At 48.4% G+C, this 9,803-nt stretch overlaps 1 protein-coding gene across 3 annotated transcripts; it reads left to right on the top strand.

The window, feature by feature from the left end:
* The first annotated feature begins 958 nt into the window (after positions 1-958).
* On the top strand, positions 959-5,023 carry LOC147899510 (long-chain-alcohol oxidase FAO4A-like). 3 transcript variants are annotated; one of them, XM_087378220.1, is made up of 4 exons: positions 959-1,371; positions 1,716-2,039; positions 2,194-2,463; positions 3,110-5,023. In XM_087378220.1, the coding sequence occupies exons 2-4, from the start codon at positions 1,779-1,781 to the stop codon at positions 4,898-4,900; spliced, it is 2,322 nt and encodes a 773-aa protein (XP_087234346.1). In that variant the 5' UTR covers positions 959-1,371; positions 1,716-1,778; the 3' UTR covers positions 4,901-5,023. The 3 variants fall into 3 exon arrangements, with proteins under 3 accessions (XP_087234346.1, XP_087234345.1, XP_087234344.1); XM_087378219.1 differs by having other exon boundaries at positions 959-1,577; XM_087378218.1 differs by having other exon boundaries at positions 1,065-1,094; positions 1,257-2,039.
* The last annotated feature ends 4,780 nt before the right edge of the window (positions 5,024-9,803 follow it).

The raw sequence follows: 9,803 nt of genomic DNA, 5'->3' as shown, positions 1-9,803 counted from the left end.
CAACATGTACTTTTGTGACAAGTGGTTTCATGAGGGCTCAAAGAATCAAAACTTCCCTTTAGGCTGCCTACCATAAATATAATTTCCACATGCATATCAATGTCTCAACCATAATGTATGGAAGCGTCCTTGACCACATATGGACAAACATACCCATAGAGGATACAACAACTTGAATCAAACTTTAGGCTGCCTACCATAAATATAATTTCCACATGCATATCAATGTCTCAACCATAATGTATGGAAGCATCCTTGACCACATATGGACAAACATACCCATAGAGGATACAACAACTTGAACAGCATACGCAACTGCGCTCGTCTTAAATTATGCATTCATATATGGCTTTGCCACCTTGTTTTTTAAAAGTTGCTTTAAGCCGAATCGTTGGAACTTGGTCATGTTGTTGGCTGACCGCATTGAAATCGTTATTGATTTAGCTGAGCTTGCAAGTCTAAAGAAGCCCTATAGTTACTGTTTCCTGACAGAAGCATCGCGATGCATCTACTACAATTATAATTTCTGCTGAGGCAACTGAACGACTCATCAGACACAGGAAAATCCAAGTTGCCGCTATGAAAGAAGTCTGATGGTCTGTGGACAGTGCCAAATGCGTTGCAAACGCATTGAACCGGCAAAATGCGACGTCGCCAATTCAACCAAGGCATTGTAGTCAATTGTGCTTGTGATTCCTGAATCTGATGTGAGAGAGTCCAAAACGAGAGCTTGGAAACCGTGACATTTTGCTCGTTGTTTGTTGGGTGCATGTGGGCATGACGCGAAAAAATAGCCTCACACTTGACGCGTGAGCACAACTGCCCCAAAGATCAAGGGACCCTGGCTTTCAATGTAGCTGCTAGGGTTTGGGGGCGTATAAAAATAATATAAAACACTATTGCCAACCGCAGCAAGGACAAGGAGGACTGATACAGCGTTTCAGGCTTTGACCATTGTAAAAGTTCCTGGCTATTACGTTGATTGCAATATTTAGACAGAACCTGTGCAGAGAACGTTCTGTCTGTAGATACTAAAGAGCGCAAATATGAACAATCGACAGTCGGTCCTGGAGTCTGGAAAATCAAATCTGAAGGTTGTAGGCTGCAATTCGTTTCTTGTGTGACCTTGTCCTGGTCCTTGTGTAGTTGATTGAGAGAGAGAGACTAGAGAGAGAGAGTCTTGAGATTGATGTTCCTGATGTCTGCTTGTGAATTTGCACTGAAGTTCCCTTCAGTTTCTGTAGTGTTGGTTTCAGCTTCAAGCTGTAATCTTGTAACTGGAAGAGAAGCACACAAATCGATTACCCACCGTGAAGCCTGTCTTCGATAGGGCCTTTTGCAAACAAGACAAAGAGTGCACTATCTCGATCAGTAAGTGATCCTATGCACGATCTATCATCCATCTATACTATTAATGTGTGCGGAAAATTCAATCTGCTGCTGTTAAAAATCATTTAAGGTCGGTGTACCAACATAGCTTGTGGGTTTAATTTCACGACCACTATAGTTGTATCGGCAAGATCCAACGGATTCCAACCAGTGATTCTATCGGTAGCATGAGCCTACCTCTGCGGATGGTGTGTCACTGTGTTGCAGCAACTGATGTGTGCCTTGTCTGACTGTGCTTGTAATCCTTCTATGAATTTCTATCATCTTCGGCTGATTCATCCGCTACTCCGATTCCATTTTGGCCACTCCGATTCGGGATTTGGCAGCCGAGGCCAAGGCTCTGCTATATGTAGCTCCACAGCCTGCTAAACGACTTAGCAGCAGCACCAATGAAGGACTACGACACGAACGTCGGGCAAGGTGTTCATCCTCTTCTACGTGGGGGACAGCCGATTCCTGGGCATCAATTCTCGAAGTCGGAAATGGTAGTGCTGGTTGCGATATGTGACACTATCTTTCCAAGCGTAGACTTTAACACTCATGGAATAGATCACCAAGGTGAGGCAGACGGGAAAATCGCGCAGAGCAGGCGGGAGGTGCTTGAGAGCTACTTCCGTTTATCTGCCAGTGATGCCAATATTCCACTCGAGGTAGGCGTCCTTACCAAAATTCAACTCTCTCATATTGGCCGTGCATGATTTCACGTTGAAAGTAACCTCAGCTCTGGGTATGGCAAATTTCCCTTCGACCGTTAGATTTCCTTTCACCATCACAGAATACTTGGCCCTCTCTTGCGCTGTGCAGGCTGCTGGATACATCAACAAGCTCATCAAACGCAGCCTTGCTTGGCTCATCCATTGCGCTCTCTGGCTTTTCTCATCTCGAATCGGAACCTTGCTGCTCGGTGGGCGACTAGCCGTGACTTCTACTTTCCCATTTGTATTGAATTTTGTCCAACTTCCCGTCGAAAGACGAGAGAAGCTGCTACTCGGACTGAGCCGCAGTCGTTTCTATCTATGGCAAGAGACGTTCAGATTTTTCAAGTGTTTCATATGCTGGATTATCTTCACCCAGGTGAGGTTTTGCTCTTGGGCGGCTATAACTGTTTCATATGCGATGGCTGCATATTGCATTGGTTCTTTTTGTGAATCGCGTTGTGAGGAAATCTATGTAGTTACACAAGCATACCTTGCTCGAAGGAAAGTATATAGGAGATGCTGGTATTGATTTACAGTTTCCAGCTTGTTGCAGAACATATTCATGTTGAGAAGAAGAACATTCACAAACTAGAAGAAGACCTTTCATTTGTGTGGTTACGATGGATATGTTCTTTCGTGAAAGGTCGTTGTTGAGTTTAATGTTAGCCCTGGAGGATCGTTAAACTTCGAGTTCTCCATGAAACGGCTGGTGGGTGTCTGCCTACACGGTCCTCATGAAAAAAAAGGATCAGATCTAACCTCTAATCCTACGAAGTTAAACACTTCCACGAATATCTATCAGCCAACAATGTTGCTTTGGATTCATTGCCCTCATAGGAAGCGGATCTACAACAAACTGAATGTGGAAAGCAACGAAAAAAAGATCAGATCTAAGCCCTAATCCTAAGAAGTTATAACCCGCATTCACGGAAATATTAATTTTGATTCATTGCAAAGCTTAATCTTCATAGGAAGCGGATCCAACAGCATTAAACTGAATGTGGGATAATGGAATGGCGCAGGTGGACAAGCACGGCGACAACCCCACGTTCGAAGCTTTACGGTACAAGATCGGAGAAGACGACGAAGAAGAAGAACAGCGACATCTCCACCAGCACCTGCTTGGACGGGTCGTGAACGCCAGCTCAGCCGGCATCCTCCTTGGCGCTGAGCTGGCCAAGCTTGACTTCCCCTTGCTCGCTGACGTGGCACACTTGCGGGCGTTGCGCCGCAATCGAAAGGACATCGCTCCGTCCGACGTGGCCGCTGAGGTGGGCGTGCGCTGCGATGTGGCGATTGTGGGGTCGGGCCCCGGGGGCGCCGTCGTGGCAGCCCAGCTGGCAAAGGCGGGCCAGCGTGTACTGGTACTGGAAAAGGGGGACTATTTCTCGGCGTCGGAATTCTCTCAGCTGGAGGGCCCCTCCATGTATGCCATGTATGAAGAGAGTGGATGCCTCGTCACCGATGACTCACGCATGATCCTATTGGCGGGCGCCACCGTGGGCGGCGGCTCTACCATCAACTGGTCTGCTTCCTTCCGAACGCCCTGCCACGTCCTCTCCGAGTGGGCCCACTTGCACGGCCTACCCCTGTTTGCGAGCCCCACGTATGCTGCCGCCATGGACGCCGTCTGCGCTCGCCTTGGCGTCCAATCCGACGTGGACAACGAGAACCTTCAGAACAGCGCCTTGCGCGCGGGCGCCATCGCCCTGGGCTGCCACGTGGACTCCATCCCCCGCAACTCGCCGCCAGATCATCACTGCGGCTTCTGCGGGCTGGGCTGCCGACAGGGCAAGAAGTTGGGCGCGGCCGCCACGTGGCTGGAGGACGCGGCGGCCGCGGGGGCGGTGGTGGTGGCGCGGTGCCGTGCTGAGGAGGTGTTGACGCGGCGCGCGGAGGGCGGGGGACGAGGGCGACAGGTGGCGGGAGTGGCGGCGGACGTGGAGGTGATGGGACTTTCGAAGCGGGTGAAAGTCTACGTGGAGGCCAACGTGGTGGTGGCAGCGTGCGGGGCGCTGAGAACGCCGTCGTTGCTGACGCGGAGCGGGCTGAGGAACCGGGCCATCGGGCAGAATCTCCACATACACCCAGTTCAAATGGTGTGGGGATATTTTCCTCCAGGAGTGGGCCCCCCAGGAGAATGCTACCGTGGCGGGATCATGACAGCGTATTCCAACGTGGCCGCCAACTGGGACAGCACCGGCTACGGGGCACTCATCCAATGCCCCGCCTCGCAGCCCGGGATCATGGGTCTACTTGTCCCCTGGGTCTCCGGCGCCGATTTCAAGACACGTATGCAAAAGTTCGCGCGAACCGCTTTCTTTATAATCCTAACGCGCGACCAGGGCAGCGGGGAAGTCGACGTGGACCGCCACGACAGGCTGTGTGTGCGCTATCAGCTCAGCGACGCGGACAAGGAAAGCTTACGTGGCGGCGCGGAAATGGGTCTGCGAATTCTGCTGGCAGCCGGCGCCAGCGAGGTCGGGACGCTCAACAACGACGGCGGCACCTTCGTCCCCAACGCGCAAGCCCAGAATTCTTTCGACGATTTCCTGCAAGACGTTCGATCGCAGTCGTTCAACCAGCTCAGCACCATAGTCGTCTCTGCTCACCAAATGGGTAGCTGCCGCATGGGTTCCCACCCTTCCTCCTCCGCCGTCGACCCCTCCGGCGAGACCTGGGAAGTCCGTGGCCTCTTCGTCGCCGATTCCAGCGTCTTCCCTACCGCCTCCGGCGTTAATCCCATGATCACCGTCCAATCCATCGCGTACTGCACCGCGCAATCCATTCTCCGTCACCTCAACCACCACTAGCTTTTGTTTGATAGCGCAATCTTATTCGAGGCCGACGATGAACGTATCCTTAATACCTTATCCTATTACGACAGGCAATGGTGATCTTGATTCTTGATCTCGTGACTCGTCCTGCTGCTGGCGTTGGGCGCGTTGGGCGCGTTGGGCTTCCGTATGGAGCCTGTAGACTGTACATATACTAATAATACTATAGATTTGATACACACCGTCATGTTGATATTTTGATCAACACAACGTGGTTCGTCTTCCAACACAGACCACGGACTGGCTCGTGTCGCTAGTTCGCTGCGTAGGGTAGTTGGGCCCTTCGTTTTCAGGTAGATCTCAGGCGCATTCATTGTGACTGCACGAGTCCCGCTGCGCTTTCGAAAAAGTTGTTCATTTTAACGCAGCACCGCCTCTCGTTTTCGCTTGAAAAACAAGTTGATGTAATGTAATTATTTTGAGGCAGCGCCTGCCCCCGTTCTCTCTCTCCTCCCCCCTTTATCTCCTCTTCCTTCACACCATTTTCAGGATTCCTTTTTGTTTACTTTTTTAATCTTGGGGAGGCCTTATGAATGATATCATTCACCTTGTTTTATTTGTCCATATGTAGTGCATGGATTGTTGATAAGTGTTTAAAACCTTGTTGATTCACGAATAGAGCAAAGCTTTGTAGTGTTTGTTGTTGTGGTGTTGAAGGTAATATTACGTCCCCTAGAATGAATCTATTAGACTTGTAAGGAACTTGTTGAAGCACCTTTTCTATTTGTTGAAGTAGTGTTGTGGTTTGTGCATTTGGTGATTTATAGATTATTATTGAGATGGTTTGAGATTGATCTGGTTTGAATGTGGTTAGCAAGCATTCATAACGATTTTCTTATGAGTTAAAGTGTTTGAGAATGGTGAGTGGGTGCTTGTAGCATGTGGCACAATGCCTAGTCTTGAGGTTGCTGATAGTGCTTGAAATCCTGGTAATGCCACTTCAATTCTATTGTGTACGTGTGTATCTTAGAGACATAGCACTGTGGCATTGAGGATGGTGTTGCTATTGAGGATGTCAATTTTGTGGAAATGGAATGATCTTGTGTTGATAGTTTGTATTCTTTGTGCTCCATGGGTGTTTAGGTGGAGGGTGGTTTGTTCTAATGGCCACTTGCAATTAGACTACAACCTTGCTATTTCTTGTAGTAGAAGGGGGTCTACCTTTATGTTCCTTTGTTCAAGTTTTGTTACAATATATAGTTGTGTGGGGTCACGTATACAAGAAAGAGTTGTGTTAACCAACCCATGCACGTTGATGTTTGCTGGGTCAATTGCAAGGGAATCCATGGAAAGACCTTGGGCTCGATGGATTGTTCATGTAGCTACACGTTGGATTGGGAATTGTTGTCTGCGAAAAGTGTTAGGTGGATTTTTCCCACTTGGAACTCTCGTATGATCTATAGTATTGGTGTCCATGTTGGTGGTATGTTGAAGTTGTAATGGTAATTACTTTGGGAGTGTTTTGCTCCTACCTTTTGATCTGGAAAGCTCAACCTCAATAAGAAGGGGAGGTGTATGTGGGTTGGACTCCTTGAATATGCCATCTCCACTACTTTGGGGACGGTGCGACTTGGCTGGCCCCGACCAAATCAATCCGTTCGTCAAGCAAAATAGGGTGGCCGAGGAGCAACAAGACCCACCGCCAACCGCAATATTTGATAATGCACCCAGTAACCCCATAATCAGACTAGCTAAGGGACCCTCAACGTCACACGTATAGTTCTATGAGGGGGAACCCTCCTTCTCAAGGACATCTTAGGGCTTTTAAAAAGATCAATTGGGAGACTCTACGAAAGGCCTTCATAGTGGGATTCACTCCCACAGGCCCTAAGTGGAGCCCAATCAACCAATTGTATGAAGTTAAGCAAAAAGAGCACAAAACCCTTTAAGAATATATTGCCAGGATCAAACTTCTAAATGCCCATTGTGACCCACATGAGAGGATGAGCGATGAGCGTCTGCTGCCTCAATTCCTCATCGGATTAAGGGATGCTAATGTACATGGTCATCTATTCACCCTAAACCCCACATCCTTTGAGCTATGTAGCAAGACTACCGTGCTCTTGGATGATGACATCTCGAGAAGTCACCGGTTGCTCCCTCAGTAGTTATCATTCTGGAAAGAGCATTAGCTTTGTCGAGGGCAAAGAAGCCGTCCAAGTTACTAAGGCCACAAACATTGATGAGGTAGCCATAGACCTTCTAAATCAAGCTGCCCAATAGCTCAAGGGTGGGTTGGGTAGGGAAGGTTCGAGCAATCCGCACTTGTTCCCATAGCGAGACAATGCGTGGTGTGGGATATGCACATGCAACCACCCAACGAATGAGTGCCCTCGCCTAAGGGCCAGGCCATCACTCTTTTGCGATCATTGTGCTAGGTGGGGGAATCATGAAACTTCACAATATCATAACCCTAAGCCAATGCCCCCTCTCATGTACCAACAACGTTAACCACTGTCCTTACCGACACCACCTGATTCTTATAATTAGGGCTAGTTAGCATTACAAGGAGCTTTCCAAGCCAACCAAGGGCCAATGCGAGCTCAAAATTTGCCATTACCGGCACTAGCCTTAGGACCACAACCGCCACCGCCTTGGATTACTCACATAAACCACATAATCATCGAGCAACCACTAAGTGAAGGATCTTGACTACATCCTAGCAGCACCTGAGTCATCTCCCTATGAAATTCTTGTGTATTAGATTAGCCACTAGTGATGCAGGCCGAGCAAAACATTCCATTGTATCAAATGGCTCCTACTCAGCTCCTACAATGCAACAAGCCAAGGATATGAATGCTGTGAATCGCAAAGCCGCCAACGGTGTTATACTTGCCAAGGTCCACACCGCGCTAGTGAGTGTCCCTACAAACCACTGCTAATCAAGCCATAGTTTGTTATAAATGTCAAGGGCCTCGCTTGCTAAGAGACTGCCCAAACAAGGATGATCAACCCACATCCAGGCCACCTGCAACCAATTCGTATACCCCATTGGGTTGTGGGGTGGATCATCTCTATAAAGATTGCCCTATGAGAAGGGCTCCTAGGACGGCTCTCGACACAAAATCCAATATTAACTTACTAAGTATCGAAAGGGGTCAAGTATCCTACAAATCACTGAATGTGATTATGAGGGCCCTGGCCAAAGCCATGAGTAAGGAGCTCCGTCAACATGCCAATAGGGAAAGGACGGCCATGTCCCAACCTAAGGGCAAGGGTTGGGTGAATGCAATGAACAGAGTCAATATCCGAAGCGGCTTGGACAAAGAGATTGCAATAGTCTCCACCTCAACATCAATAGAATCGAGCCGACCAAACATGGACCCCACCGTACCATGGCCCCACCGACGTAATTGGTGAGGTCAGTATACACAGCCACGTAGATGGGATTCAAGCCCAATGGGTCAAAATGAATACCCTGACTCAGCCATCAAGAAGCAATGCATGATTGAGGCACAATGGTTAGTCCAGGATTGGCAGGAGCGATTTGAGAAATGGCTTAAGAAGGCCACGGCTATCTTGGATGGTGGACCGGGTCACAGTATCATCATAAAGTAGTTGTCGAAAAAATGAGAAAAACCTAAGAGCATCAATCTGATTGTGAAAGTAGCCGCTGGTGCGACCGCCCTGCCAGTGGGGGTTCTACGGGATATAAAGATCAAAACCTTTGGCCTCACCTGCCAAGTTTGGTTTGTCATGATGGATTTCCACGAGAAATCGGATGGCTATGAGACCCTTCATGCACATTGCAGGCCTAGTACATGATTGGGCCTCCAATCATATTTATATGCGCAAGGACGAGGACATTGTGAGGATCAACCTACAGACTTGAAAGGCACACCCTATGACCAACAATTTCTTTGTAGCTGAGTCAGATATGACTCAGAGAATCACCCCCGTGAATGTGTTCCAAGCCCACAATGAAGAAGATAAAGGTGGGGATCAGGATAAGCGTTGGTACGCTCCACTGCCAGAGCGTGAGCTCTCCCAAATCGGATGCATGTCTTGGCAACCATAGACACGGTCAAAAGGACAAGAATCAAGATGGTGGCTCCTAATCCTAAGGGCCGGCCATGGTGGTACCCCTCAATATGATAAATATCTTAAGAGCCCCCGCAGAAGACCAGGGGGTAAGAAAAGTCAAAATGGACCTTGATTGGCTGAGATATGTGAGTGCCATTACGGCACATCATGAATTCTCATCAAACTAGGGAGCATGACTAAATAGGCTAAAGGCCCCCTAGGTTCCCTTAAAGAGGAGGAGGCCCCATACATAAATGCTGAGAGTGCTCTCAACGGAAGCAAGAACGGAAGAGGGAGAGAGAGAAACAGAGAGCCATACAAGTTTTGGTGGGTGTAGAACCGCCCTAATCTTCTTTTTCATTCATTTATATATGTGTTTGATTATTGTAATAACCGGGGTAAAGGCACAGTGACCTTTAACCCCCACAACCTCCCACTTAAAGGACAATGTGCCTTTAAGGGAGAACAACTAGTGAGCATACTATCCAATGCCCATCAATACATGACAATACTCAAACCGCTGACTAGGTAGACTCTTCGTCAGCATATCTGCAGGGTTATCATCTGTATGAACCTTGACAAGCTCTATGCGCTTGTCCTGAAGTACCTCCCTGATGAAATGGTACCTGACCTCAATGCGTTTGGTCTTTGCATGAAAGACTGGATTCCGTGCTAGCTGAATAGCACTCATGGAATCACTATGCAATGTCGGTACACCTGTATGAATCCCCAAATCTCCCACTAGCTGATCAAGCCATATAGCCTCCTTGCAACCCTCTATGGCTGCAACATACTCAGCCTCTGTGGTAAACAAAGAAATGCACTTCTGTGCGCGAGACATCCATGACATTGCACC

The sequence above is a fragment of the Dipteris shenzhenensis genome, chromosome 8 (assembly GCF_047967505.1).
Source record: "Dipteris shenzhenensis isolate YYH24624 ecotype China chromosome 8, Dip_SZ_1.0, whole genome shotgun sequence".
Lineage (NCBI taxonomy): Eukaryota > Viridiplantae > Streptophyta > Polypodiopsida > Gleicheniales > Dipteridaceae > Dipteris > Dipteris shenzhenensis.
This window is presented reverse-complemented; position numbering and strand designations above follow the sequence as displayed.

What these genes read in the sequence shown, in the direction of transcription:
- LOC147899510 (XM_087378220.1), top strand. Translation starts at nt 1,779, where the DNA reads ATGAAGGACTACGACACGAACGTCGGGCAAGGTGTTCATCCTCTTCTA. An exon ending in ATGCCAATATTCCACTCGAG is followed by an intron (nt 2,040 to 2,193) that starts GTAGGCGTCCTT and finishes TGCGCTGTGCAG; the next exon opens with GCTGCTGGATACATCAACAA. An exon ending in GCTGGATTATCTTCACCCAG is followed by an intron (nt 2,464 to 3,109) that starts GTGAGGTTTTGC and finishes GGAATGGCGCAG; the next exon opens with GTGGACAAGCACGGCGACAA.